The 24,118-nt window shown below is 63.8% G+C and overlaps 1 protein-coding gene across 1 annotated transcript in view; it reads left to right on the forward strand.

Moving 5' to 3' along the window:
- The first annotated feature begins 10,883 nt into the window (after nt 1–10,883).
- Nucleotides 10,884–24,118, forward strand: part of MUC5AC (mucin 5AC, oligomeric mucus/gel-forming) — a 32,183-nt gene continuing 18,948 nt past the window's right edge. The window contains exons 1-19 of the mRNA XM_055143845.1: nt 10,884–10,955; nt 16,456–16,549; nt 17,455–17,526; nt 17,749–17,880; nt 18,002–18,260; nt 18,350–18,464; nt 18,644–18,734; nt 19,625–19,734; nt 19,804–20,017; nt 20,089–20,214; nt 21,426–21,543; nt 21,625–21,763; nt 21,863–21,973; nt 22,307–22,376; nt 22,517–22,654; nt 22,742–22,906; nt 23,070–23,164; nt 23,451–23,577; nt 23,806–24,061. Coding sequence (XP_054999820.1) covers nt 10,884–10,955; nt 16,456–16,549; nt 17,455–17,526; nt 17,749–17,880; nt 18,002–18,260; nt 18,350–18,464; nt 18,644–18,734; nt 19,625–19,734; nt 19,804–20,017; nt 20,089–20,214; nt 21,426–21,543; nt 21,625–21,763; nt 21,863–21,973; nt 22,307–22,376; nt 22,517–22,654; nt 22,742–22,906; nt 23,070–23,164; nt 23,451–23,577; nt 23,806–24,061 — 2,504 coding nt within the window. The remainder of the gene's footprint in view (nt 10,956–16,455; nt 16,550–17,454; nt 17,527–17,748; nt 17,881–18,001; nt 18,261–18,349; nt 18,465–18,643; nt 18,735–19,624; nt 19,735–19,803; nt 20,018–20,088; nt 20,215–21,425; nt 21,544–21,624; nt 21,764–21,862; nt 21,974–22,306; nt 22,377–22,516; nt 22,655–22,741; nt 22,907–23,069; nt 23,165–23,450; nt 23,578–23,805; nt 24,062–24,118) is intronic.

A 24,118-nucleotide genomic window follows, 5' to 3' on the forward strand; every position in this document is an offset into this window, starting at 1 on the left:
GCTAGGGCTCTCTTCCTCCTCCCTCTGACTGCTGGGGCTCTCCCTCCTCCCTCTGGCTGCTCAGATTACCCCCTCCCCCTTCGGACTACTGGGACTCTCTCCCTATTCCCTCTGACTGCTGGGGCTCTCTCCCTCCTCCTTCTGACTGCTGGGGCTCTCTTTTTCCTCCTTCAGACTGCTGGGGCTCTCCCTCCTCCCTCTAACTTCTCGAACTACCCCCTACCCCCTCAGACTGCTGGGGCTCTCTCCCTCCTCCCTCTGACTGCTGGGGCTCTCTCCATCCTCCCTCAGACTGCAGGGGCTCTCCTTCCTCCCTCTGACTGCTGGGGCTCTCCCTCCTCCCTCAGACTGCAGGGGCTCTCTCCCTCTTCCCTCGGACTGCTGGGGATTTCTCCCTCCTCCCTCAGACTTTGGGGCTCTCTCCCTCCTCCCTCAGACTGCCGGGGCTCTCCCTCCTCCCTCTGACTGCTCGGACTACCCCTTCCCCCTCTGATTGCTGGGGCTCTCTCCCTCCTCCCTCTGATTGCTGGGGCTCTCTCCCTCCTCCCTCGGACTGCTGGGGCTCTCTCCCTCCTCCCTCTGATTGCTCGGGCTCTCTCCTTCCTCCCTCAGACTGCTGGGGCTCTCCCTCCTCCATCTGACAGCTGGGGCTCTCCCTCCTCCCTCTGACTGCTCAGATTACCCCCTCCCCCCTTTGACTGCTAGGGCTCTCTCCCTCCTCCTTCTTACTGCTGGGGCTCTCTTTCTCCTCCCTCAGACTGCTGGGGCTCTCCCTCCACCCTCTAACTTCTCGAACTACCCCCTACCCCCTCGGACTGCTGTGGGGCTCTCTCTCTCCTCCCTCTGACAGCTGGGGCTCTCCCTCCTCCCTCTGACTGCCCAGATTACCCCCTCCCCCCTTTGACTGCTGGGGCTCTCTCTCCCTCCTCCCTCTGACTGCTGGGGCTCTCTCCCTCCTCCCTCTGACTGCTCGAACTACCCCCTCCCCTCTCTGACTGCTGGGGCTCTCTCCCTCCTCCCTCTGACTGCTAGGGCTCTCTTCCTCCTCCCTCTGACTGCTGGGGCTCTCCCTCCACCCTCTAACTTCTCGAACTACCCCCTACCCCCTCGGACTGCTGGGGCTCTCTCCCTCCTCCCTCTGACTGCTGGAGCTCTCTCCTTCCTCCCTCAGACTGCTGGGGCTCTCCCTCCTCCCTCTGACAGCTGGGGCTCTCCCTCCTCCCTCTGACCGCTCAGATTACCCCCCTCTTTGACTGCTGGGGCTCTCTCCCTCCTCTTTCTGACTGCTGGGGCTCTCTCCCTCTTCCCTCGGACTGCTGGGGCTTTCTCCTTCCTCCCTCTGACTGCTCGAGCTACTGCCTCCCCTCTCTGACTGCTGGGGCTCTATCCTTCCTCCCTCTGACTGCTCGAGCTACTGCCTCCCCTCTCTGACTGCTGGGGCTCTCTCCTTTCCCCCTCTGACTGCTGGGGCTCTCTTCCTCCTCCCTCTGACTGCTGGGGCTCTCCCTCCTCCCTCTGGCTGCTCAGATTACCCCCTTCCCCTTCGGACTACTGGGGCTCTCTCCCTATTCCCTCTGACTGCTGGGGCTCTCTTTCTCCTCCCTCAGACTGCTGGGGCTCTCCCTCCTCCCTCTAACTTCTCGAACTACCCCCTCCCCCTCGGACAGCTGGGGCTCTCTCCCTCCTCCCTCAGACTGCAGGGGCTCTCCCTCCTCCCTCTGACTGCTGGGTCTCTCCCTCCTCCCTCTGACTGCTGGGGCTCTCTCCCTCTTCCTCGGAATGCTGGGGCTCTCTCCCTCCTCCCTCAGACTACTGGGGTTCTCCCTCCACCCTCTAACTTCTCGGACTACCCCCCTGTGACTGCTGGGGCTCTCTCCCTCTTCCCTCTGACTGCTGGGGCTCTTTTCCTCCTCCCTCTGACTGCTGGGGCTCTCTACCTCTTCCCTCAGACTGCTGGGGCTTTCTCCCTCCTCCCTCAGACTGCTAGGGCTCTCTCCCTCCTCTCTCAGACTGCTGGGGCTCTCCTTCCTCCCTCTGACTGCTGAAACTCTCCCTCCTCGAACTACCCCCTCCCCTCTCTGACTGCTGGGGCTCTCTGCCTCCTCCTTCTGACTGCTGGGGCTCTCTCCCTCCTCCCTCGGACTGCTGGGGCTCTCTCCCTCCTCCCTCGGACTGCTGGGGCTCTCTCCCTCCTCCCTCTGATTGCTGGGGCTCTCTCCCTCCTTCCTCTGACTGCTGGGGCTCTCCCTCCTCCCTCTGACTGCTCGAACTACCCCCTCTCCTCTAACTGCTGGGGCTCTCTCTCTCCTCCCTCTGCCTGTTGGGGCTCTCTCCCTCCTCCCTCTGACTGCTGGGGCTCTCTCCCTCCTCCCTCTGACTGCTGGGGCTCTCCCTCCTCCCTCTGACTGCTCGAACTACCCCCTCTCCTCTAACTGCTGGGGCTCTCTCTCTCCTCCCTCTGCCTGTTGGGGCTCTCTCCCTCCTCTCTCTGACTGCTGGGGCTCTCTCCCTCCTCCCTCTGACTGCTGGGGCTCTCCCTCCTCCCTCTGACTTCTCGGACTATCCCCTCCCCCCTCGGACTGCTGGGGCTCTCTCCCTCCTCCCTCAGACTGCTGGGGCTCTCCCTCCTCCCTCTGACTGCTCAGACTACCCTCTCCCCCCTCTGACTGCTGGGGCTCTCTCCCTCCTCCCTCAGACTGCTGGGGCTCTCTCCCTCCTTCCTATGACTGCTGGGGCTCTCTCCCTCTTCCCTCTGGCTGCTGGGGCTCTCTCCCTCCTCCTTCTGACTGCTGGGGCTCTCTCCCTCCTCCCTCAGACTGCTGGGGCTCTCCCTCCTCCCTCTAACTTCTTGGACTACCCCCCCTCGGACTGCTTGGGCTCTCTCCCTCTTGCCTCTGACTGCTGGGGCTCTCTCCCTCCTCTCTCTGACTGCTGGGGCTCTCCCTCCTCCCTCTGACTGCTCAAACTACCCCCTCTCCTCTAACTGCTGGGGCTCTCTCCCTCCTCCCTCTGCCTGTTGGGGCTCTCTCCCTCCTCCCTCTGACTGCTGGGGCTCTCTCCCTCCTCCCTCTGCCTGTTGGGGCTCTCTCCCTCCTCCCTCTGACTGCTGGGGCTCTCTCTCCTCCCTCTCACTTCTGGGGCTCTCCCTCCTCCCTCTCACTGCTGGGGCTCTCCCTCCTCCCTCTGACTGCTCAGACTACCCTCTCCCTCCTCTAACTGCTGGGGCTCTCTCCCTCCTCCCTCTGACTGCTAGGGCTCTCTCCCTCCTCCCTCTGACTGTTGGGGCTCTCTCCCTCCTCCCTCTGACTGCTGGGGCTCTCTCCCTCCTCCCTATGCCTGCTGGGGCTCTCTCCCTCCTCCCTCAGACTGCTGGGGCTCTCCCTCCTCCCTCAGACTGCTGGGGCTCTCTCCCTCCTCCCTCTGACCGCTGAGGCAGTCCCTCCCTCCTCCCTCTGCCTGCTGGGGCAACCCCCTCCTCCCTCTGGCTCTCTGGAGCTGGGGTCTTTGGGCCGCAGCATACAGGGTAGATGGCCCTGAGGCAGCAGAGCTGGCTGGGGGGTGCCGAGTATGAAGTTGAGGCTCAATCTCCAGCCTCGAGGACCCTCTGCCACTCACCGCTTGTGGAACAGCCCTGCCCACCTCCATCTGCCTGCACATGTCCCCTCCTCTCCTCAGTGTCTTCATCTGTCTCTGTCTGTTTCTGCCTCTCTTCATCTCTGTCACTGCCCCGTCTCTGTCTTTCTCTGTCTCCGTGTCTCTGTCTCTGAGTCTGCCTCTGTGCCTCTCTCTACCTGTATATCTGTCTCCGTCTCTCTGTCTCTTCATCTGTGTCTGTGTCTGTCTCTGTCTGTGTCACTCTCTGTGTCTCCCCCGCCCCCAGTTCTGCACGCAGCTGTCATCAAAACCCTATCACTCTCGTTGCTAAACCAGCGGTTGTTTGTTTAGCAACCAACAAACAACATACAGGGGCCGGCCCTGTATGTAAACAGGTCGCATCCGTCATCCGTGTGGCCCCCGCCCATTGCTCCTGGGAACCTGGGATGGTGTAGGGCGACAAGGGGGGCCCCGGGGTGCCAGTGCTTCCCCTCCCGGCCGCAGCCCTCATGTGTCCTCACCCTGCTGGCCACGACACACCCTTGCACACGTCCTTTCTGTGCCCTCAGCCCTGGTCTCCAAGAGGCCCCTGCACTGGCCACCACGTGGGGTTGACAAGGACAAGGAACAGCTGACGTGGGAGCGGAGAGGCCTCTCCCCAGGAATCTAGAGGGGACGTGGCTCGGGACGCAGGCGAGTGCCCCCATCCCTGCCTGCTCCCCAGGGACAGGATGGCACCACCGGCTGGCTGAGGGGCAGAGAGCCCCACTGCTGACCCCATCCTGGGGGCACGCTGGACAGGAGCACCCAGAGCCCCCCTTTCTGCATCCCTCCCCCTGTGCTCCTTCCCCAGCATCCCACTCCCCACCTCACCCCTGCGCCCCACCCCCACACTCTACCCTCTGCCCCCCTCACCCTATCCCCACAGCCCCCACGCTCCACCCCTGCACCCGACACCCACTCCCATCCCATGTCCCTCCCTCCCAGAGTCCAGCCCAGGTCAGGTGTAAGGCTGCCGCGGTGCAGCCTAGTATGGAGGTGCAGGCCTTGGGGCCACTTTCCAAGTGGGGTGTCAGGAGAGTGGGGGCAGCTCCTGGCACAAAGAGGGGCTATCAGGGTCCTGGTGCTCCGCCTGGGGTGCTCTGGCAGAGCCTGCCTGCCGGCTGAGCCCCACAGAGTTCCTGTTCATCCACCCCAGCACCAGGAACATCTGCCGAGCTGGGGGACATCCTGGGCCAGCCCCGGGGTCTTTTGTCACCAGGGACTCATCCACTTGCACTCAGGGCAGCAGCTAATCCCATGACCACAAAGGCCGGGGCACGCTGCTGGCAGGCTTCATCTCTGTCTCCATCTCTGTATCTCTGTCTCTGTCTCTGCCTCCATCTCTGTCTCTGTCTCATCTCTGTCTGTCTCCATCTCCATCTCCATCTCCTTCTCTGTCTCCATCTTTCTCCTCCATCTCTTCGTTCCTCTGCCACCCCATCACCAGTAGGTCTCATGCCACCCTCCTATGGTACACGGGCAAGTGCCAGTGAGACTGGGGGCACATTATCCTCTTCTGTCACCCTCTCAGGTTCAGAGATGGCTGTCTTTCACTCTCATCTCTCTGAACCTGGCATCAGCCTCACCTCAGAGGAACTGACTCTGTCCCCCTCCCAGTGAGCTACAAAGGACAAGGAGAGCTGGACAAGCATTGTGGAGTGGACGAACATGAAGGAATGAGCTGTGTGTATGCTCATGACCTGCCAGGCTCATGACTTACCGGTGTGCTGGCCAAGTCCCCTGTGGGCAGAAGCTCAGCACAGCACCACACTCCACCTGCAGAAACTCCGTGAGGTGTAAGGAGCATAAGGTGGCAGTTGGGGGTGGTCATTGGGTGTTGTGCTGTTAATGGTGTTACGGGTGTTGGGAGTCTGTGGGTGGTGCCCACAATACCATTACGAAACCATGTTGTGGCACTGGTGGCAGTACTGCTGCTGTAGCGTTGGTGCTGGTGGCAGTGTTGTTGGCATTGGTATTGGTGGCAGTAGTGGTGCTGGTGGTGGTATTGGTGACGGTGTTGATTGCTGGCACTGGTCAGTGCTAGTGTGGTAACAGTTTATTGTCATTGATGGTTGTGTTGGTGGTAGTGTTGGTAATAGTGGTGGGGTGTTACTGGCAGTGGTTAGCCCCAGTGTGGTAACAGTTCATTGGTGTTGGTGTTGTTGTTGTTGGTAGTGGTGGCGATATTGCTGGCAGTGGTCAGCTCCTATGGAGTAGCAGTTTATTAGTGTTGTGGTGGTGTTGTTACGTTGGTGTTCGTGGGGGCATGGTGGTGGTATTTGTGCTTGCATTGGTGTTGGTGATGGCATTGGTGGCGTCAGTGATGTTGGTGGTTGCATTGGTTTTGGTATTGTTAGTAGTTGCATTGGTATTGGTGGTTGCATTGGTGTTGGTGGTTGCATTGGTGTTGGTGATGTTGGTTGCATTGGTGTTGGTGGTTGCATTGGTGTTGGTGATGTTGGTTGCATTGGTGTTGGTAGTTGCATTGGTGTTGGTGATGTTGGTTGCATTGGTGTTGGTTACATTGGTGTTGGTGATGTTGGTTGCATTGGTGTTGGTGTTGGTGGTTGCGTTGGTGTTGGTCATGTTGGTGGTTGCATTGGTGTTGGTCATGTTGGTGGTTGCACTGATTTTGGTGATGTTGGTGGCTGCATTGGTGTTGACATTGGTGTGGTGGTGTTGGTGGGAATGTTGGTATTGTTGGCAGTGGTCCACTCCAGATGGTAGCAGTTTATTGATATTGGTGATGGTGGTAGTGGCACTGATGTTGGGGCGACGGTGATGTTGGTGGGGGGCAAGTACAGCCAAGCAGCGTCACCTGTGGAGTGAGGGGCACCCCAACCTAGGCTATTGTGATGAGTGATACAAACCAGCAACTTGAAGACAAGAGAAATGCCTCCCAGAGCACCCAGGTCGGCCGCTGGGGCTCAGGACGGCTTGTGGGGAAATTTCTTTAGCCTCAGTTCCTGGGGCTCCAGGGTTCTCGTGGTTCCTGCCTTGACCCACATGTCCCCCCATACAACCTCCTTGGGGACCCCACTGGGCGTGGCCCCTCCCCGAGGGCTCGTCACTCACTCCACCTGTGGCATGTGCAGCTACTGAGGCAGGACAAGAACAGACGTGCGGGGCCCCTCAAGTCCAGGTTGAGTGGTCCCCGGGGACCGGTGAAGTGTCACCTCCAGGGCTCCTGGGCCGCTCTTCGGGATGGCCACGACCACCTGCTCCTACAGCAAGATGGGTCTGTTTTGTTCTGGGGGACCCTCAAAACAGGAACTTGTGGAGGGATGTGAGGAGCTGACCTGGGTCAAGGAGCCCAGCACCCTGTAGGGACTGACGCAGGAGGGACACAGGGCTGGGGCTCTGGGGTCAGCATCCTTGTCCCAGAGTCCATCAGATGTGACATAAAGGGCCGACACTGGGCGTCACTCCCTGGATCGTCACCTGGGCCATCACCCCCTTCACAGCTCATGGATCTGGGATGCTCTCCTCCTCCTGGGCTTCTGCCCTGCCCCTGCCCTGGCTGTTTGGAGTACGGCTCTGACGCATGAGTGGGGGCTGGGCTGCCGTGGCTGGAGGGCCCAGGTGGGGGGGGACTGTGTGCCTTTAGGGAGGCCTGGGAGGGGCAAGCTGCACCTCCAAGCCAGCCTCCCTGGCCCCCCAGTGTGGGTGCAGCTGTCTCACCCCAGTGGTGCCCCCATCATTCTGCGCCCCCCTGCCTTGTCTTCTGGGGTCAGGCATTCCCAGAGCACCCTGGGCAGCTCGGTTCCAGAACCTGGTGGGGTGGCCCTTGGCACTGGTCGTGCCGGAGGGTAGCAACCAGTGCCCGCTTGGTGCTGCGGGGGCTCCTGGCACACCCGGCGATAAGCGCGTGGGAGCGTGACGTGAACCCTGCTTATCAGGCAGGATGTTGGCTCTGGTGGGGCCGCGGAGGGCGGTTGGCCAGGGCCAGCCAGCGGCCTCCCTGTCCCAGGGTCTAGCCTGTGGAGGGCGGCAGGCCGAGCCCTGGAACGCCGGGGGTCCCGGTGGGGGCTGCGCCTCCAGCTGGAGAGAGGGTCTGCCCGCCAGGCCCCCGCTGTGAGAAGGGGGCTGGTGGGGAGGAGGGTGTAGTGGGAGAGGGGGCCTCTGTGCGGGTGGGCCCAGGGGTGCTCCCTGGGTCTGGACAGCGCTGGACGCCGGGTGCCGGGGTGCAGAGGCCGGGCCCCACATTCCTTCACATACCCCACTACCAAGCGCCTCCTTCTCCCTCTCGCCCTGAGCCCCAGGACCCTGGCCTGGCCTCCAAGTCTGCCTGATCCGAGGGCCCCTGATGGGGGGCCTGTACGAGGCCTGGTGGGCAAAGGCGGGGTCCCAGCTGCAGGAGGTGACGGTCAGGACACAGTGGGACTCATCCCAGAGCTCACAACCACATGGGCTCACTGCGCCCCTGAGGGCTGTCAGCTGTGGGGAGAGCCTGCAACAGCAGCCCTGTGGGCAGAGGGCACGGCGGGCAGGGGTGTGAGGGCAGAGGCGGGGGCGTGAGGGCAGAGGGCTGCCAGCGGTGGGGGCGTGAGGGCAGAGGGGTGCCAGTGACAGGGGCATGAGGGCAGAGGGGTGCCAGCAGGCAGGGGTGTGAGGGCAGAGGAGTGCCAGTGACAGGGGCATGAGGGCAGAGGGGTGCCAGCAGGCAGGGGTGTGAGGGCAGAGGGGTGCCAGTGACAGGGGCGTGAGGGCAGAGGGCTGCCAGCGGCGGGGGCGTGAGGGCAGAGGGGTGCCAGTGACAGGGGCATGAGGGCAGAGGGGTGCCAGCAGGCAGGGGTGTGAGGGCAGAGGGGTGCCAGTGACAGGGGTGTGAGGGCAGAGGGGTGCCAGCAGGCAGGGGTGTGAGGGCAGAGGGGTGCCAGTGGGCAGGGGCATGAGGCAGAGGGGTGCCAGTGGGCAGGGGCGTGAGGGCAGAGGGGTGCCAGTGGGCAGGGGCGTGAGGCAGAGGGGTGCCAGTGACGGGGGTGTGAGGGCAGAGGGGTGCCAGTGGCGGGGGCGTGAGGGCAGAGCAGGCAATGGTGGGTAGGGCCATAAGGGTAGGGGAGAGCTGGTGGACGGGCCCCTCGGGCAGCGGGTTGGGGTGGCGCTGCTGCCCGGGACCCCGTGCCCACAGTGCGTGACCAGTACAGGCAGGCGTGGAGCCTGTGAGTGGCTACGCGAGTGGCCATAGCAGCAGGAGCGGCACCCAGGGAGGGAAGGCCCAGGAGCAAACCCAGCAGACAGACAGACGGACAGACGAGAACAAACACAGGACAGACAGACAGAGGTGAACAAACATGGCACAGACAAATGAGGGCAAACACGGGACAGACAGGTGGATAGACCTGAGCAAACACGCACAGGCAGCCGGAGAGAGGGTCGGCGCTCATGCTGTGCGGACGGACAAACAGACACACAGGCGCTGTGCAGGGCGTGTGGCCCAGGTGAAACTGCCCAGGGAAGGGTGGGGAGAGGCCCCGGCGCGACCCCCGGGCACCTCCCCTCCCGCAGAGCACTGCAGGCGAGAGCTGGGAGTGGCCCCAAAGGAAAACAAACAGAAGAACTGAAGGAGGCAGAGGCTTGACCTCTGACCCAGAAGTGAACCTGCCTGTGCTTTCCCAGGTGGACCGTCCAGAAGGGCGCGGCCGCGGCTGCTCAGGGGACCCAGGAAGGAGACCCCCCGACCATCAGCCCGCGGGGGCTGCGGGGGCTGGGGGCCAGGGCTCCCCTACTCGGGGCGTCTGCGTGTCGCACTGCCTCCCCGTACGGCATGTTCTAGAGGAAACATTGATCCGAGAGGCCCCAGAGGGCAAGAGCGAGGGGACAGTGGGACTGTGACCCCCGAGAGCGGTTCCTGGGCAGGTGCGGTGGGACCCCACAGTGGGAGCAGGACAGCTGTGGAGGGTTCAGAGGCCCAAGTGGTCTGCAGGCCAAAGGTCATGAACCTGAGCGTGTGGGTCAGGGGTCATTCCAGACAGACGGCCCTCAGTCTTAGGAAGCCACAGTACCTCTCTGGTCATGGGGAACATTCCAGAACCCTGCATAAGGTAAGGGCCGAGGGAGAAAGTCAGAGGCAGCGCTGTTTGTGAGGCAGAGGTGGGAGGGGCTGGGGAGGGCATCGGGGGAGGCCGCAGCTGGTAGGGGCACCTCAGGGGCCGCGGTGCAGCCGGACAGCTGTGGACAGAGGCGGTGGGGAGGGCAGCAAGCGCACGGCCCAGGGGCCGCCGAGGAGGTGCCACTCCCGTCTGCGGTGGAACCCAGGACTGACCTGCCCCCAGGCTCCTTCCTGGTCCCTGCCCCATCCCCTCCTGCCCTGACCCGGATATAGCTAGTCACACCCACCGCAGCGGGCCACACCCTGCACGGGGAGCCCCACGGGGACCCACACCCACACAGGGGACCCCACACCCCACGTACCGCATGGGGGATGCGTGCCCACATGCGGGAGCCCCACGGGGGCCTGCAGCCCCAGCTCGGCCACGGCTGCCTGGCCCTCACGTGCACTTGCATTAGGAGCGGGCTGCAAAGTTAACAGGAAATTCTCCAAATCTGCAAACACCCAGACAGGCTGTGGGAGGGGTGTCAAGGGCCCCGAAAGCTTAGGTGGGCAATGAGACTGGACGGGCCAGTAGGGGCTGCTCAGTCCCTGTGGACTTGGCGGGGAGAGCCGGAAGGGGGGAGGTGGGGGTGATGCACAGACCGACAGCCAGCAGGTGGGGCTTCTCCAGCCCCCTCAGCCACCAGGAGGGAGAAATGAAGTCGCGATGTTTGATTCCAGAGAGCCAGGGCTCGGCCAACTGCAGGCTCCTGTCTCCGCAGGAGGAAGCACCCCGATCCAGCCTACCAGAAAGGAGTGGGACACCTCCCAGCCACAGCAGCACAGACCTCACCAAGTGACACCCCGGCTGCCCGTGGCCAGGTCCCTGCACAGGGTCACTCACTGCTCCAGGACTCCATGCCCCTCCCACGGGGCCCCCTTCACGGGCTGGGAAAGCATCTGCGAAGTTCAACAGCTCCTGATAAGAGAACACGCTCTCTCTGAGGAGTGTCTGTGTTCTGGCACGTCTGTGTTCAATGCACGTCCAGGACAACAGCCCAAACACCTGACACGGGTAAATGGGTCAGGAAGTAGTGGTGCGTTTACACTTGGAATACTACGCAGCTGTAAGAATGAATAGGCCATGCGATTTGTCTCTCTGGTGGAGTCGGTCAGAGGGAGAGGGACAGACACAGAACAGTCTCTCTCGGACATGGCTTACGTGGCGACAGGGCAAGGGAGGAGCAAGAGGCAAAGGCAGCAGTGCGGAGAGTTGGCCCACGACGTGAGTCGGGCTGGGAGAGGGCAGGTTGGCGGGAGGAGGCAGCCTTCTGGGGGCGAGGATGGTGTTGGAATGACGCACACATGAAACAAGCATTCACACTATGGAAAGCCACAGCACCTCCATGAAATGCGGTATGAAAACGTTAAATTAAAACAAACTGAAGGCAGAGTCGGAAAGAAAGAGACAGACCTAGAAAGACTGCACTCATATAGAGTAGCAGAGAGATACGAGCTTGCAATGACGCAAATTCAGAAATTTCTCTGGACTTAGTTACTAAAATACAGAAATCCAGAACCTCGCGGCCGCTATTGTGGCCACACAACCTCATATCTCTTCATTCTCAGCAATGGAAAACAAATTATCAAATGCTTCCTTTCCAGCAGGTCCGACTTTGGGGGGGGGGAAACTACAAACAATAAATAGTGAGTTTTTTGTTGAAATATTGAATGTAATCAAAGTAAAGAGAAAGTAAAGTGAAATTTATCAGCTACACAGGCGGGGTGGGGGGAAGGGGGGTGGGGGGAGGTTTACTGTGGTTCTTGTTTTTTTTTTTTTTTGCTTTTTGGGTGACACCCGGCGATGCACAGGGGTTACTCCTGGCTCTGCACTCAGGAATCACCCCTGGCAGTGCTCAGGGGACCACATGGGATGCTGGAATCGAACCGGGGTTGGCCGCGTGCAAGGCAAATGCCCTACCCGCTGTGCTATTGCTCCAGCTCCTACCATGGTTCTTGGTGGTGGAATATGTGCACTGGTGAAGGGATGGGTGTTTGAGCACTGTGTAACTGAGACTTAAGCCTGAAAGGTTTGTAACTTTCCACATGGTGATTCAATTAAAAAAAAATTGAAGGCAAAAAGTGCCTCTGAAGAGGGCAGTCCACAGCGGGGCAGGGAATCCAGCCTCAGCACCCATTTCTCACAAGCTGAGCGAGCCACGGGAGGGAGGAGAGGAGGAAGCGCATGGCTCTGGCCCCATGCAGAACCTCCACAGAAAACTCCAGAAAATCTACCCCCACCCCAGAATCCAAGAACTCAGCAGTGGACAAGACACCCATGATGGCATACAGCAGTGGCCACAAGGTCCCCCAAATGGAACATGAGCGTGGCAGGGGATACGGGCCCAGGACCATACCACAGACCACGCAGGCCGAGTCGCCGTGTGACGGGGACAGAATGCCACAAATCAGAGTCCCCAAAGTAGCCTGCATGGGCACAGAGGGACGTGGGGGTGTGCAGGCACTGGACCAGCACGTTGGTCACAGTGGGAGAGAGGGAGACGGTGGAGGGCAGCACCCGGGTGCTCTGTGAAGGTTGGTGATGGCACCATAGGAACAACAGTGAAGAACAACAGTGCAGGGGCCACGGAACAGGGCCCACGGTGTGGGCCACGGACCACAGACCATGGTGAGGGCCACAGGACAGGGTCCATGGTGAGGGCCAGGACCACGGACCACAGTGAGGGGCAACAGACCACAGTGAGGGCCACAGGACAGGGACCACAGTGAGGGCCACGGAACAGGAACCATGGTGAGGGCCACGGAACAGGGACCACGGTGAGGGCCACGGAACAGGGACCACGGTGAGGGCCACGGAACAGGGACCACGGTGAGGGCCACGGAACAGGGACCATGGTGAGGGCCAAGGAACAGGGACCACGGTGAGGGCCACGGACCACAGACCACGGTGAGGGCCACGGAACAGGGACCACGGTGAGGGTCACGGAACAGGGACCATGGTGAGAGCCACGGAACAGGGACCATGGAACAGGGACACAGGTCAGAAACCACAGTGTAGGGCGATATTTAGAAGCCACAGAGAGGGTCCAGGGTGCCAGGATGACAGTGCAGAGACGAGTCCAGACAGCACGGTGCAGGGGCAGTTGGGGCTGTGGGAACTGCCTGTGAGCTGGGCTGGGGGGACGGACCCAGAGTCCTGTGCTTTAGTTCTCTGAGGTACAGACACGTGACCTGCATTTCCCCATAGTCCCTATACCTGAGGGCCAGGCACATGGCTCCAGGCTCCCCTGCCCTGCCCTGGTCAGTACCAGAAGCTTCCGTCTTCCCAATGCACCGTGCCCAGGAACAACCCCCTCAGTCTGCCGTCTCTGCTGGGGGCAGCTGCAGCTCCCAGTGGGCCCCTCACACACATCTTCTGTGTGTCCAGCTGGTGTCCCCAGGTCTGTCCTACTGCTCTCGAGGTCGGTAGGACCCCGTGTGTCTGGGTGCTTGTCTTGTGTCCATGGATTCAGGGTTCCTCCCTGACCTGCCTCCCAGCCAGGGAAGGACCTGCACCCTCTCCGCCAGCCACAATAGCAAGGATGTCCCCGTGTGAGCTGGGGATGGGGCTGGCGCTTGTCCTCTGGACACGAGGTAGGTCAGGGGGATGCTGGTGGTGCCCAGGTCCTCAGGACTTCCTGCCGAAGCACTGGCCAGGGAGGGTCTGTGGGCACCCCCGCTCCTGAATCACGGCAGACGCAGAACCCCGAGGGGGCTGTGGGATGCTGAGGGTGTCTGGTCTGGGAGTGGGGGGTGTGTGGGTGTTTCCTGAGCTGTGCTGGTCAGCGGGAGCTGCTGTCCAGTGGGCAGTGGGGCCAGGCCTGGGGATGGTGGAATCTTGGGGCACAGCCCTGGGTCTTGCGGCCACCTCAGGGAAGGACACTGTTTGCACAGTGATTCAATAAACAAACACCGGTTCCAAATCAGAGCAGCCCCGCCAGAAAATCAAATTTACCTTCGCACCTTCTCCCGCTCACCCCACCCGGGGAGAGGGTGGGGTGGGGGGGCCCCGACTCACCTGGCTCCCTGCGGCAGCTTCCCTGTACCCCTGAAGCCTGGCAGGAACTTCCTGGCTGCAGACAACGGTTCCTGTAAGGTGCTGCCGTTGCCCACTTCCTGCTGAGGGCACGGGGCGTGTGGGGACCCCTCAGCAGACCCGAGTCGTGGTCCTCTCGCGTGCCTGAGGAAAGGGGGTGCCCGGCCGCTTCCGTTGGGGCCGACGGCTGAGAACTGAGTGAATTAGACCCTGCAAGCTGCGGAGACGTGAGGGCACCAGGCCCCACACCGTACCCCACCCTGCACTTCTCCTTACAGGCCACTCCCACGCCCCACACCGTCACCTTTCCCTGCACCCTACCCCAACCCTGCTCCCCCGCCCTGGAGCCTCACCTCTGCACCCCCACTCCTCACTGCTGTACCCCCACACTTGCACCCCCATGGCCTCCACATCCCCCAACCCACCCCTATACCCCGTAGCTCCACTCGTTCTCTCCAGCCCCATACCTCCAAACTTCACACCCACCCAAGCCTTCACCCCTACAGGCACCCCTACATGCATATCCCATTCTGCACTGCCACCCTCACCCTGCATCCCCAGTTCATCTCCACCCCTGCACGCCCACCTCATGCTCCCATGCCCCCCCCACCTCCATCATCACCCCTGCACCCTCCTACCCCCACCCACACATCTGCACTCCCACCTCTGTACCCCCACACCCACCGCCTACTGGGGGTTTGCTGGGACTTCACTGCCCCCTGAGAGCTGAGACGGGGGTGAGACCTGAGGGTTGCAGCCTGGCCTGTGCCCGTGGGGGCGCCTGCCCTGGGTGGGGAGGGCGTCTCTCCACCTGCCCTTGTCCTGGAGGAAAAGGCTTCTCTCCAGGGGCCCAGCGGGGACACCCCCGGATCCTGGCCCCCAGGAACTGGCTGTGACTCAGAGTGGGGTGCGATGCCCCTCACCCGAGCCAGGAGGGAGTCTCGGCTCCCCACAAACACAGCTATCAGCACTGCTTCCGTCCCCCGTGCGTCAGCCGCAGATAACCGCAGGCCAGGCCTCTGCCCAGCTCAGCCTCAGATCAGGGAGGGGGGCCTACGTGCCTGCCCCAAGGGATCCCCTTCCGGGGAGGACACTGAGGCTCAGAGGCGGGGCTGGCCACAGGGTCCTGCCTGCAATCACCCTGGCCACTGAAAGCAGCAGAGGCCGGCGTCTTGGGGCAGGGTCCTGGGGGGACCCCGCTTTGTGAAACCCCAGGGGTCCCCAGAGTCCCTGAGTGTCCAGGAAGGAGACTCAGGATGGGGCTGGCTCAGGCTCAGTTGGCCCCTCTGACCCCACAGCCACCTTGGCACTGCTTCTGGGGACGGGGCTGATGGACAGTGACCTGGTTGGATGGCCAGCCCACTCTCACTGCAGGGTGTGGCCCCTCTGTGGCCCGGCTACCGACTCAGACCAGAGAAGGTCACGGTGGGCCCTGGGGCCTGTGTCCTCCCCGGGGGCAGAAGGAGTCACCCAGTTCTCCCATCCTCAGCTGCCCACCTGGAACCCTCACACAACCCGGGGGCCAACCTCAGCATCTCGCCACAAAGGCCGCCACTCAGCTCCAGAGACCCCGATCTAGCTTCGAGCAAGGCACAGACCTTGGGCTGGAGAGGCAATGGTTCCTGGCCTCCACAGCACTCACACACACAAACTCACACACACACTTACTCTCACACTCATACTCACACACACAAATTCACACACTCACACACACAAACACACACACCCTCACACTCACACAAACACACACACTCTCACACTCATACTCACATACACAAACTCACACTCTCACACACACTCACAAACTCACACACACCCTCACATATGCACATTCACACACACTCTCATATACACACTCACATACGCACACTCTACACTCACTCTCACACTCACATATACAAACTCACACACTCTCATCACACACACTCACACACTCACACATCCTCACATCCTCACTTGCATACTTTCACTCACACACTCATGTACTCATACAAACTCACACTCACACACTCTTACATGCTCTCATGCTCACACAAACTCACACTCACACTCACATACTCATCAAACTCACACTCACACTCACATACACATTTAGTCACATACACTTTCCCTCTCGCACATTCATGTACTCAAACTCACACTCACACACTCACACACACACACTCACACTTTCACTCATATACGCACTCTCATTCACAACACTCACACTCACACATCAGTTTCTCACTCTCACACACAGTCACTCACACACTCCCTCAGTCACATGCTCACTCTCACACACACACTCTCACACTCACATTCTCAGTCGCACACATTCGCTCACACATTCAACATTCACACACTCACACGCTTCCCATTCATTCACATATCCTCTCGCTCCCCCCACCCCTCAACACTCAGCATCTGGGCTGCGTAGCCTCCGGGGTGACTCAGGCCCGGCCCAGGCTCAGGGGACCTTTCCCGGGGAGGTGCCGGGCCACGGCCTGGCAGGATGCCTGTGTGCCAGGACTCGGGGAGCCCTCAGGAATCCGGCCGCGCCTGGCTGGCACGCCCATCTCAACCGAAGTCAGTGCCCACTGTTTACCTGGTGAGCGACCCGCCGGCCCTGCCTCACCTGCTCACGTGAAGCCTCAGGGCTGGTGCCAGCACCAGGCCTACATAAGGCTCCTGCGCGCTGACCCCCTCCTAGAGCGCCGACTTCTCCTCCAGGATGGGCCTCGGCCGGAGGAAGCTGGCCCCTCTCTGGGCCCTGGCTCTGGCCCTGGCCTGTGCCCGGCACACAGGTGAGGGTCGGCAGCTAGGGCACCAGGTCCTGCCTGGAGGGTCCCAGCTGCAGGGGTCCCGGCTGCGGGGGTCTCAGCTGCAGGGGTCCTGGCTAGAGGAGTTCCAGCTGGACGGGTCCTGGCTATGGTTGGGGGGGTCCCAGCTAGAAGGGTCCTGGCTTCAGGGGTCCCAGCTGCAGGGGGGTCTGGGCTGCGGGGATCCTGGCTGTGGAGGGGGACCCTGACTGAGGGGGCCCCGGCTGTGGAAGGGGTCCTGGCTGCGGGGGTCCTGGTGGCTGGGTCTTGCCCCACGCAGTAGCTGCCCCTCACGTTGTAGGGGCTCGTGGGCCGCTGCGGTGGGTGTGGACTTCCCGCAGCCCCCTCTGGGCCTCGGCAGTGAACTGCCCCTTTCGCCCCTCCCTGCTGCCTCTCCTGCCTGGGCCTGGGGTGCCTCCTGGGGTCTCAGGCCCCAGGAGGGGTGGGCACGTCCAGGTCCTCTCTGCCCCACGGCGCTCAGAGCCAGGAGCCCCCATTCCCACTCTAGCTGGCCCCGGGGGTCCCGAGCACAGAGGGCACCAGGGTGTTGGATGGGGCTTCCCCACCCTTGCCGGTGCCGGGGGTCCATGGACGGGGCTCCAGTGAGGCTCCATGCTGCCAGCCCGGCGCCCGGCACCCCAGAAATGCACACACCCGCTCTGTCTGTGGCTGGGGTCCCTGGGTGCACCCCGTCCCGGCCACCCTGCACTCCCACTGGGGCAGCCCCCACATACCCTGCACTCCCATCAGGGGCATCCCTGCGGTCCCCTCCCCCGCCAGTGCCATACCTCCTCCCGCACAGTCACGGCCACAGGGAGCCGTGGTGGGCCCGAGGGACTCACATCTGGGTCCCCCGGGCTCCTGCCACTCAGACCCCCCCTCTGCCCCAGGCCTGGCCCAGCATAGCCCCACAGACTTTGGCCTCCCCCCGGATCTGCATCGCACGCCACAGAGCCCCGCCGGTGAGTCCTCCCACTGCGCCCCGGGGCTTGGGTTGGACTCCTGCTATGGGCAGAGAGACAGAGACAGGCTGGGGGACCCCCAGCCCCGGCCATGTCTTCTCTTCAGTTCAGTCCTCGGTCCCGGGAGAGGCAGGCGATGCCCTGAGCGGGGGCTGGGGGAGGGGGACCCGGGCTTCTCCCAGTGAGGGCCCCTCCCTAGGTCCCGCCTGGCCAGCGTCCTAGCCTGCGTCCAGATGTGGGAGCTGGGCTGGGGGCTCTCCCCGAGGCCTGGGGTCACGGCGCCTGTCCCTACAGGTGACTCAGTGCGTGGGGTGACCATGATCCCGCCCCTGCGGACTGTCCCTGTGGTGCGAGGTGAGTGAGACCCCAGACTGGGCGGGATGTGGGGGTCCCCCTTCCTCCCTCTCCGGGGGCCCCTGGTCGGTCTTCCCATACCTTGAGTTTGAGCCTCAGCCGGGCCCCGCTCTGGCCGCAGCCTCGAACCCCGCGCACAACGGCCGGGTGTGCAGCACGTGGGGCGACTTCCACTACAAGACCTTCGACGGCGCCGTCTTCCGCTTCCCCGGGCTGTGCAACTACGTCCTGTCCGCGCACTGCGGCGGCACCTACGAGGACTTCAACGTGCAGCTGCGGCGTGGCATGGCCAACGCCACCACCCTCCGCGGCATCACCATGAAGCTGGACGGCGTGGTCCTGCAGCTGTCCCGGCAAGCTGTGCTGGTGGACGGCAGCCCGTGAGTCTGCCCCCCGGGGAGGGCACCCAGGCCCCGGCAGCGGGCAGGACCAGCTCAGGGACCCCCTGAGCCCGACCCTCTCTCTGCAGAGTCCAGCTGCCCTTCAGCCAGTTCGGGGTCACCATCGAGCAAAGCAGCAGCTACCTGAAGGTCACGGCCCGGCTGGGCCTGGTCTTCATGTGGAACCAGGACGACAGCCTGCTGGTGAGCCCGAGAGGCGGCGCAAAGGCCTCGGCCGTGGGAGGGTGGGCCCAGAGGAGCGACCCTGCAGCCCCCTGCCTTGTGCGGCTTCCTGGCCTAGTCCCTCTTGGGGAGCTCCCACACCCGCTGTCCGTGCCTCCCGGGAGGGGCGTGGGGGGTCAGCATCTGGTGTGTCCCCACAGCTGGAGCTGGACTCCAAATATGCGAACCAGACCTGCGGGCTCTGTGGAGACTTCAATGGAATCCCTGACCTCAACGAGTTCTTCCCTCACGGTGAGGCCCGTCAGAGCCCCGTGCCAGCTGTCCACTCCCACCCCCTGCACCTGCACGCAAGCCTGCACACAGTCCCGCTGCACACACGGACATGCTCACATTGCACAGCCCCACCGCACATGTGGTGCCCTTGCTCTCAGGCTGGTGCTCTGTCTCGGGCACCCCAGCACAGCCTCAGCCAGAGCCACACCTGCCTCCAGTTGGGCCCTGGAGCCTTTGCTCCCAGGTGCCAGCTGAGCCCTGTCCCGCCGCCCTCACCAGCTTCCTGGTGGGACTGAGCTGCCTGACCTCTGCGCAGGGCTGCTCCCCAGTCCTGGGCACATGTACACACGGCCCAACACATGTACATGCCTCCTTGTACACGAAGCCCAGGGGTTCCTTTTGCATTGTCTCAGGCTCCTCAAAGGCCACAGTGAGGTGGGGGAAGGTGTGGAGGGACAGCTCAGGACATGGGGTGAGGAGAGGAGAGATGTGGGGATAAGGGACATGCAGTGAGGACAGAAGGAATGCAGGGGTGAGGAGAAATGGGATGTGGGGGTGAGGAGAAGAGAAACATAGGGTGAGGAGAGAAGAGATGTGGAGGAGAGGAGGGGCATAGGGGTAAGGAGAGGAGAGACATGAGTTGAGAGGAGGGATGTGAGGGTGAGAAGAGGCAGGATGACGGGGGGGTGAGGAGAGGTGGGATGTAGGGGTGAGAAGTGTCATGTAGAGGTGAGGAGCGATGGATGTGGAGGTGAGGAGAGGCGGGATGTAGGGGTGAGAAGTGTCATGTAGAGTGAGGAGCGGTGGATGTGGAGGTGAGGAGAGGCGGGATGTAAGGGTGAGAAGTATGAAGTAGGGTGAGGAGAGGCGGGCAGGCGGGCACAGAGTCTGTGGTTGTGCCTCTGCAGATGTCTGGGTGAGCCCCCTGGAGTTCGGGAACCTGCAGAAGATGGATGGCCCCACAGAGCAGTGCCAGGACCCTGTCCCCGAGCCCCCCAGGAACTGCTCCACCAACTCCGTAAGTGGGCGTGAAGGGGGGGGCTCTGCTCCCCGGGCAGGTGGGACTGAGCGTGAGTGTCCCCTGCAGAGCATCTGTGAGGAGCTCCTGCGTGGCCGGCTCTTCTCTGGCTGCAGCGGCCTGGTGGAGCTCAGTGGCTACCTGGATGCGTGCCAGCACGACCTGTGTGCCTGTGAGCACAGCGACATCACCAGCTGCGCGTGCGACACGCTGGCCGAGTTCTCCCGCCAGTGCGCCCACGCTGGGGGGCGTCCCCTGGACTGGCGCAGCCCGGACCTCTGCCGTGAGTGCCCGCCCGCCCCGCCCGCCCACACCTGAGGGGGGACTGTGCATGACCAAGCTGTCCCCACGCAGCCGCCACCTGCCCCCTCGGCATGCAGCACCAGGAGTGCGGCTCGCCCTGCGCCAACACCTGCTCCAATCCGGAGGGCGCCCAGCTCTGCGAGGACCACTGCATGGCCGGCTGCTTCTGCCCGGAAGGTGAGACAGGAACCACCGCCCTGGCCTAAGCCCGGGTCGGGCCTGGCCCGCCAAGGCCCCGCCCTGTCACAGGCCCCGCCTCATCACAGGCCCGCGCCCCCAATGAGACCACGCCCTGCCGCAGGCCACGCCCCCAACGAGACCACACCTCACACAGGCCCCACCCACCAAGTCTCCACCCACCACAGCCCCCCCCTTCGCCACAGGCCCCGCCTCACCACAGCCCCGCCTCACCACAGACCCCGCCTCACCGCAGACCCCGCCTCACCACAGGCCCGCCTCACCATAGCCCCGCCTCACCATAGCCCCGCCTCGCCACAGGCTCCGCCTCACCACAGCCCCGCCTCACCACAGGCCCTGTGTCACCACAGCCCCGCCTCACCGCAGACCCCGCCTCACCACAACCCCGCCTCACCACAGCCCCGCCTCATCGCAGACCCCGCCTCACCACAGCCCCGCCTCACCACAGGCCCTGTGTCACCACAGGCCCCGCCTCACCACAGACCCCGCCTCACCATAGCCCCGCCTCACCACAGCCCTGCCTCGCCACAGGCCCCGTCCCACCACAGGCCCCGTGTCACCACAGACCCCGCCTCACCACAGACCCCGCCTCACCACAGGCCCCGCCTCACCACAGACCCCGCCTCACCACAGGCCCCGTCCCACCACAGACCCCGCCTCACCACAGCCCTGCCTCACCACAGGCCCCATCTCACCACAGGCCCTGTGTCACCACAGGCTCCGCCTCACCACAGGCCCCGCCTTACCACAGGCCCCGTCTCACCACAGGTCCCCCCTCACCACAGGCCCCCCTCACCACAGGCCCCCCTCACCACAGGCCCCGTCTCACCACAGCCCCGTCTCACCACAGGCCTAGCCCCGCCACAGCCCCCCCCCCCCACAGCCCCGCCTCACCACAGTCCCGCCTTACCACAGGCTCCTCCTCACCGAGACACTCTCCCTGACGAGACCACACCCCTGCCACAGGCCCCACTCTGTCCCCCTCCTGCCCTGGATCCCATCCCCCGGCTGTCCAGACCCGCCCCTGCCCCCAGCTGGGCTCGGTTCCGCACCGCAGCACCGTCTGTCATGTCCTGAGGGACGGTTGGGTGCGGCGTTTCCGTGACTCCCGGCAGAGTGCTCCGGGGAACGGAAACCGGGTCGGCCGGGCGCGCAAGGTCGGCGCGCTCACCGCAGCTCTCCCCGCCCAGGGACGGTGTTCGATGACATCGGCCAGACCGGCTGCATCCCCGTGTCGCAGTGCCACTGCGTGCACAACGGGACCCCCTTCGCCCCCGGCGCGGGCTACGCCACAGACTGCACCCAGTGGTAGGCCCGGCAGTGGGCGGCAGGGGGCCTCTCCCGCGGGCCGTCCTCGCGCCGGGCGCGCTCAGGCTCTCTCGCCCACAGCACCTGCACCGCGGGCCGGTGGAGCTGCCAGGAGCTGCCGTGCCCGGGAACCTGTGCCGTCCTGGGCGGCGCGCACATCTCCACGTTTGACGAGAGGCAGTACACGGTGCACGGGGACTGCAGCTACGTGCTGGCCAAGGTGCGGGGGCCGGCCCGGGGCCCCTGGAGGTGGGCGCGGGCGGGGCAGGGCCTGGCTGCTGGGCCCCCGGCTGAGGCCTTCTGTCCCTGTGTCCCCTAGCCCCTGCAGGGCAGCACCTTCTCCGTGCTGGCCGAGCTGCGCAGGTGCGGACTGTCAGAGAGCGAGACCTGCCTGAAGAGCGTGACGCTGAGTCTGGGCGCAGGGCAGGCGGTGAGCAGTGTCCCCAGGGGTGGCCCCTCAGACCCCACTGCAGGGCTGGGGGCTCCGGCCTCTAGCCCCCCAGCCAGGAAGGAGGGAGCCGGGCTTCCCGTCTCCTTCTCCATCCGTGGGGCTGCCAAGGGGTCTCAGAGGACTGAGTGCATGGGGGAGCCTGGCTTGATCCCCGCACTGCCGGGTCCCCTGAACACCGCAGGGTGTGACCCCACACAGAGACAGCTGAGAGATGCAGGTCCCCCTGTGAGAAGTTGACTGGGGGGCAGGGGGTGCTGGGGTGGCCCCTGGGGTTGGTGTGAGTGTCCTGGTCCCATGCCCCCTCCCCGACAGGTGGTGGTGATCAAGGCCAGCGGGGAAGTGTTTGTGAACCAGATCTATACACAGCTGCCCGTGTCTGCAGGTGGGCCCTGCCCCAGTCCCCCCACTCCCCTGCCAACCCTGCCCCTGCCCTAGCCCGCCCCAGCACTCCCCACACCCTCACCGCCCTGCAAGCCTGGCCCCTGGGCCCCCAGCCAACGTCACTCTGCCCTGTGCCCCCAGCCAACGTCACCCTGTTCCGGCCGTCTACCTTCTTCATCGTCGCCCACACGCAGCTGGGCCTGCAGCTGGAAGTGCAGCTGGTGCCGACCATGCAGGTGTTTGTGCAGCTGGAGTCCCAGCTGCGGGGCCAGACCTGCGGTAAGCAGTACCCGGCACCTCCCTCCCTCCCACCACAGCCCCCCACCCCGGCCACCCAGGTGGGGCTCATGCACCCCCTCGCCCCAGGCCTCTGCGGTAACTTCAACCAGAACCAGGCCGATGACTTCCGCGCACTCAGCGGCGTGGTGGAGGGCACCGCCGCCGCCTTCGCCAACACCTGGAAGACCCAGGCCGCCTGTCCCAACGTCAGGAACAGCTTCGAGGACCCCTGCTCCCTCAGCGTGGAGAACGGTGTGTGCCCGCCCCTCTGGCAACAGGGGTTTCCTGGCCCAGGGTGGAGGGGCAGGCCCTGGACGGACTCGTGTGTGGGCAGGCCACAGCAGCCATAGCTCACACAGGGCTCACCTGGGCCTGTGCACCCTGGCTGCCGTGACCCCACCGCCTCTGTCCACAGAGAAGTATGCTCAGCACTGGTGCTCCAGACTGACAGACGCCCAGGGCCCCTTTGCCCCATGCCACGCCGTGCTGAACCCGACCACCTACTACGCGGTAAAACCTGCACCTGGCCCCCTCTTGCCCCTTGCCGCCTCCCAGGGTTCCCGACCCGCACAGCACCCCACACAGTCCCACCCTCCCTCATGCCCTGCTGGTTTGGCCACCAGTGCCCCACCACCAGGAAGCGGCCCAAGTGGGGTGCACGGGGGGCCCCGGGTCAGGGGGGAGGCTGACAGTCCACAGCCAGCCGCAGAGGCGGGTCCAGTGGAAGGCTGGGAGAACGGGAAGGGGCCGCGGGTCATGGGCCATGGGGGTTGCTGACGCCCGCGCCTGCCCCCAGAACTGCATGTTCGACACGTGCAACTGTGAGAAGAGCGAGGACTGCATGTGCGCGGCCCTGTCCTCCTACGTGCGCGCCTGCGCCGCCAAGGGCGTGCTGCTGGACGGCTGGAGGGACGGCGCCTGCAGTGAGTGCCCTGCGCCGCCGGGGACCCCGAGGCTGCAGCAGAGGCTCCCAGGCCCTGATGGGGCTCAGAGGGTCCAGGAGATTCCAGCCCCAGCTGGGACACAGCTGGAGGGGCCGGGCCAGGGGGGGTTCGGGTCATGGGGACGGGCCCGAGGCATCACGGGGACAGGCCTGGGGGCCAGCCCAGGGGACCAAGCGTCTGTCTGACGATGCCCCTGTCATCTCACAGTGAAGCCCATGATCAACTGCCCCAAGTCCCTCACCTACCAGTACCACATCCGCACCTGCCAGCCCACCTGCAGAGCCCGGAGTGGCGAGGACATCACCTGTGCCATCAGCTTTGTGCCCGTGGACGGCTGCACCTGCCCCCCTGACACCTTCCTGGACGATCAAGGGAAGTGTGTGCCGGCCAGCAGCTGCCCCTGTTACCACGGGGGCTCCGTGGTCCCCAGTGGGGAGACGCTGCATGAGAACGGGGCCCTCTGGTGAGAGCCCGCCCCACGGGGTGGCGGGGTGGGGGGGCACGTGGCAGCCCCCCTGAC

Source organism: Sorex araneus, chromosome 6 (genome assembly GCF_027595985.1).
Source record: "Sorex araneus isolate mSorAra2 chromosome 6, mSorAra2.pri, whole genome shotgun sequence".
Lineage (NCBI taxonomy): Eukaryota > Metazoa > Chordata > Mammalia > Eulipotyphla > Soricidae > Sorex > Sorex araneus.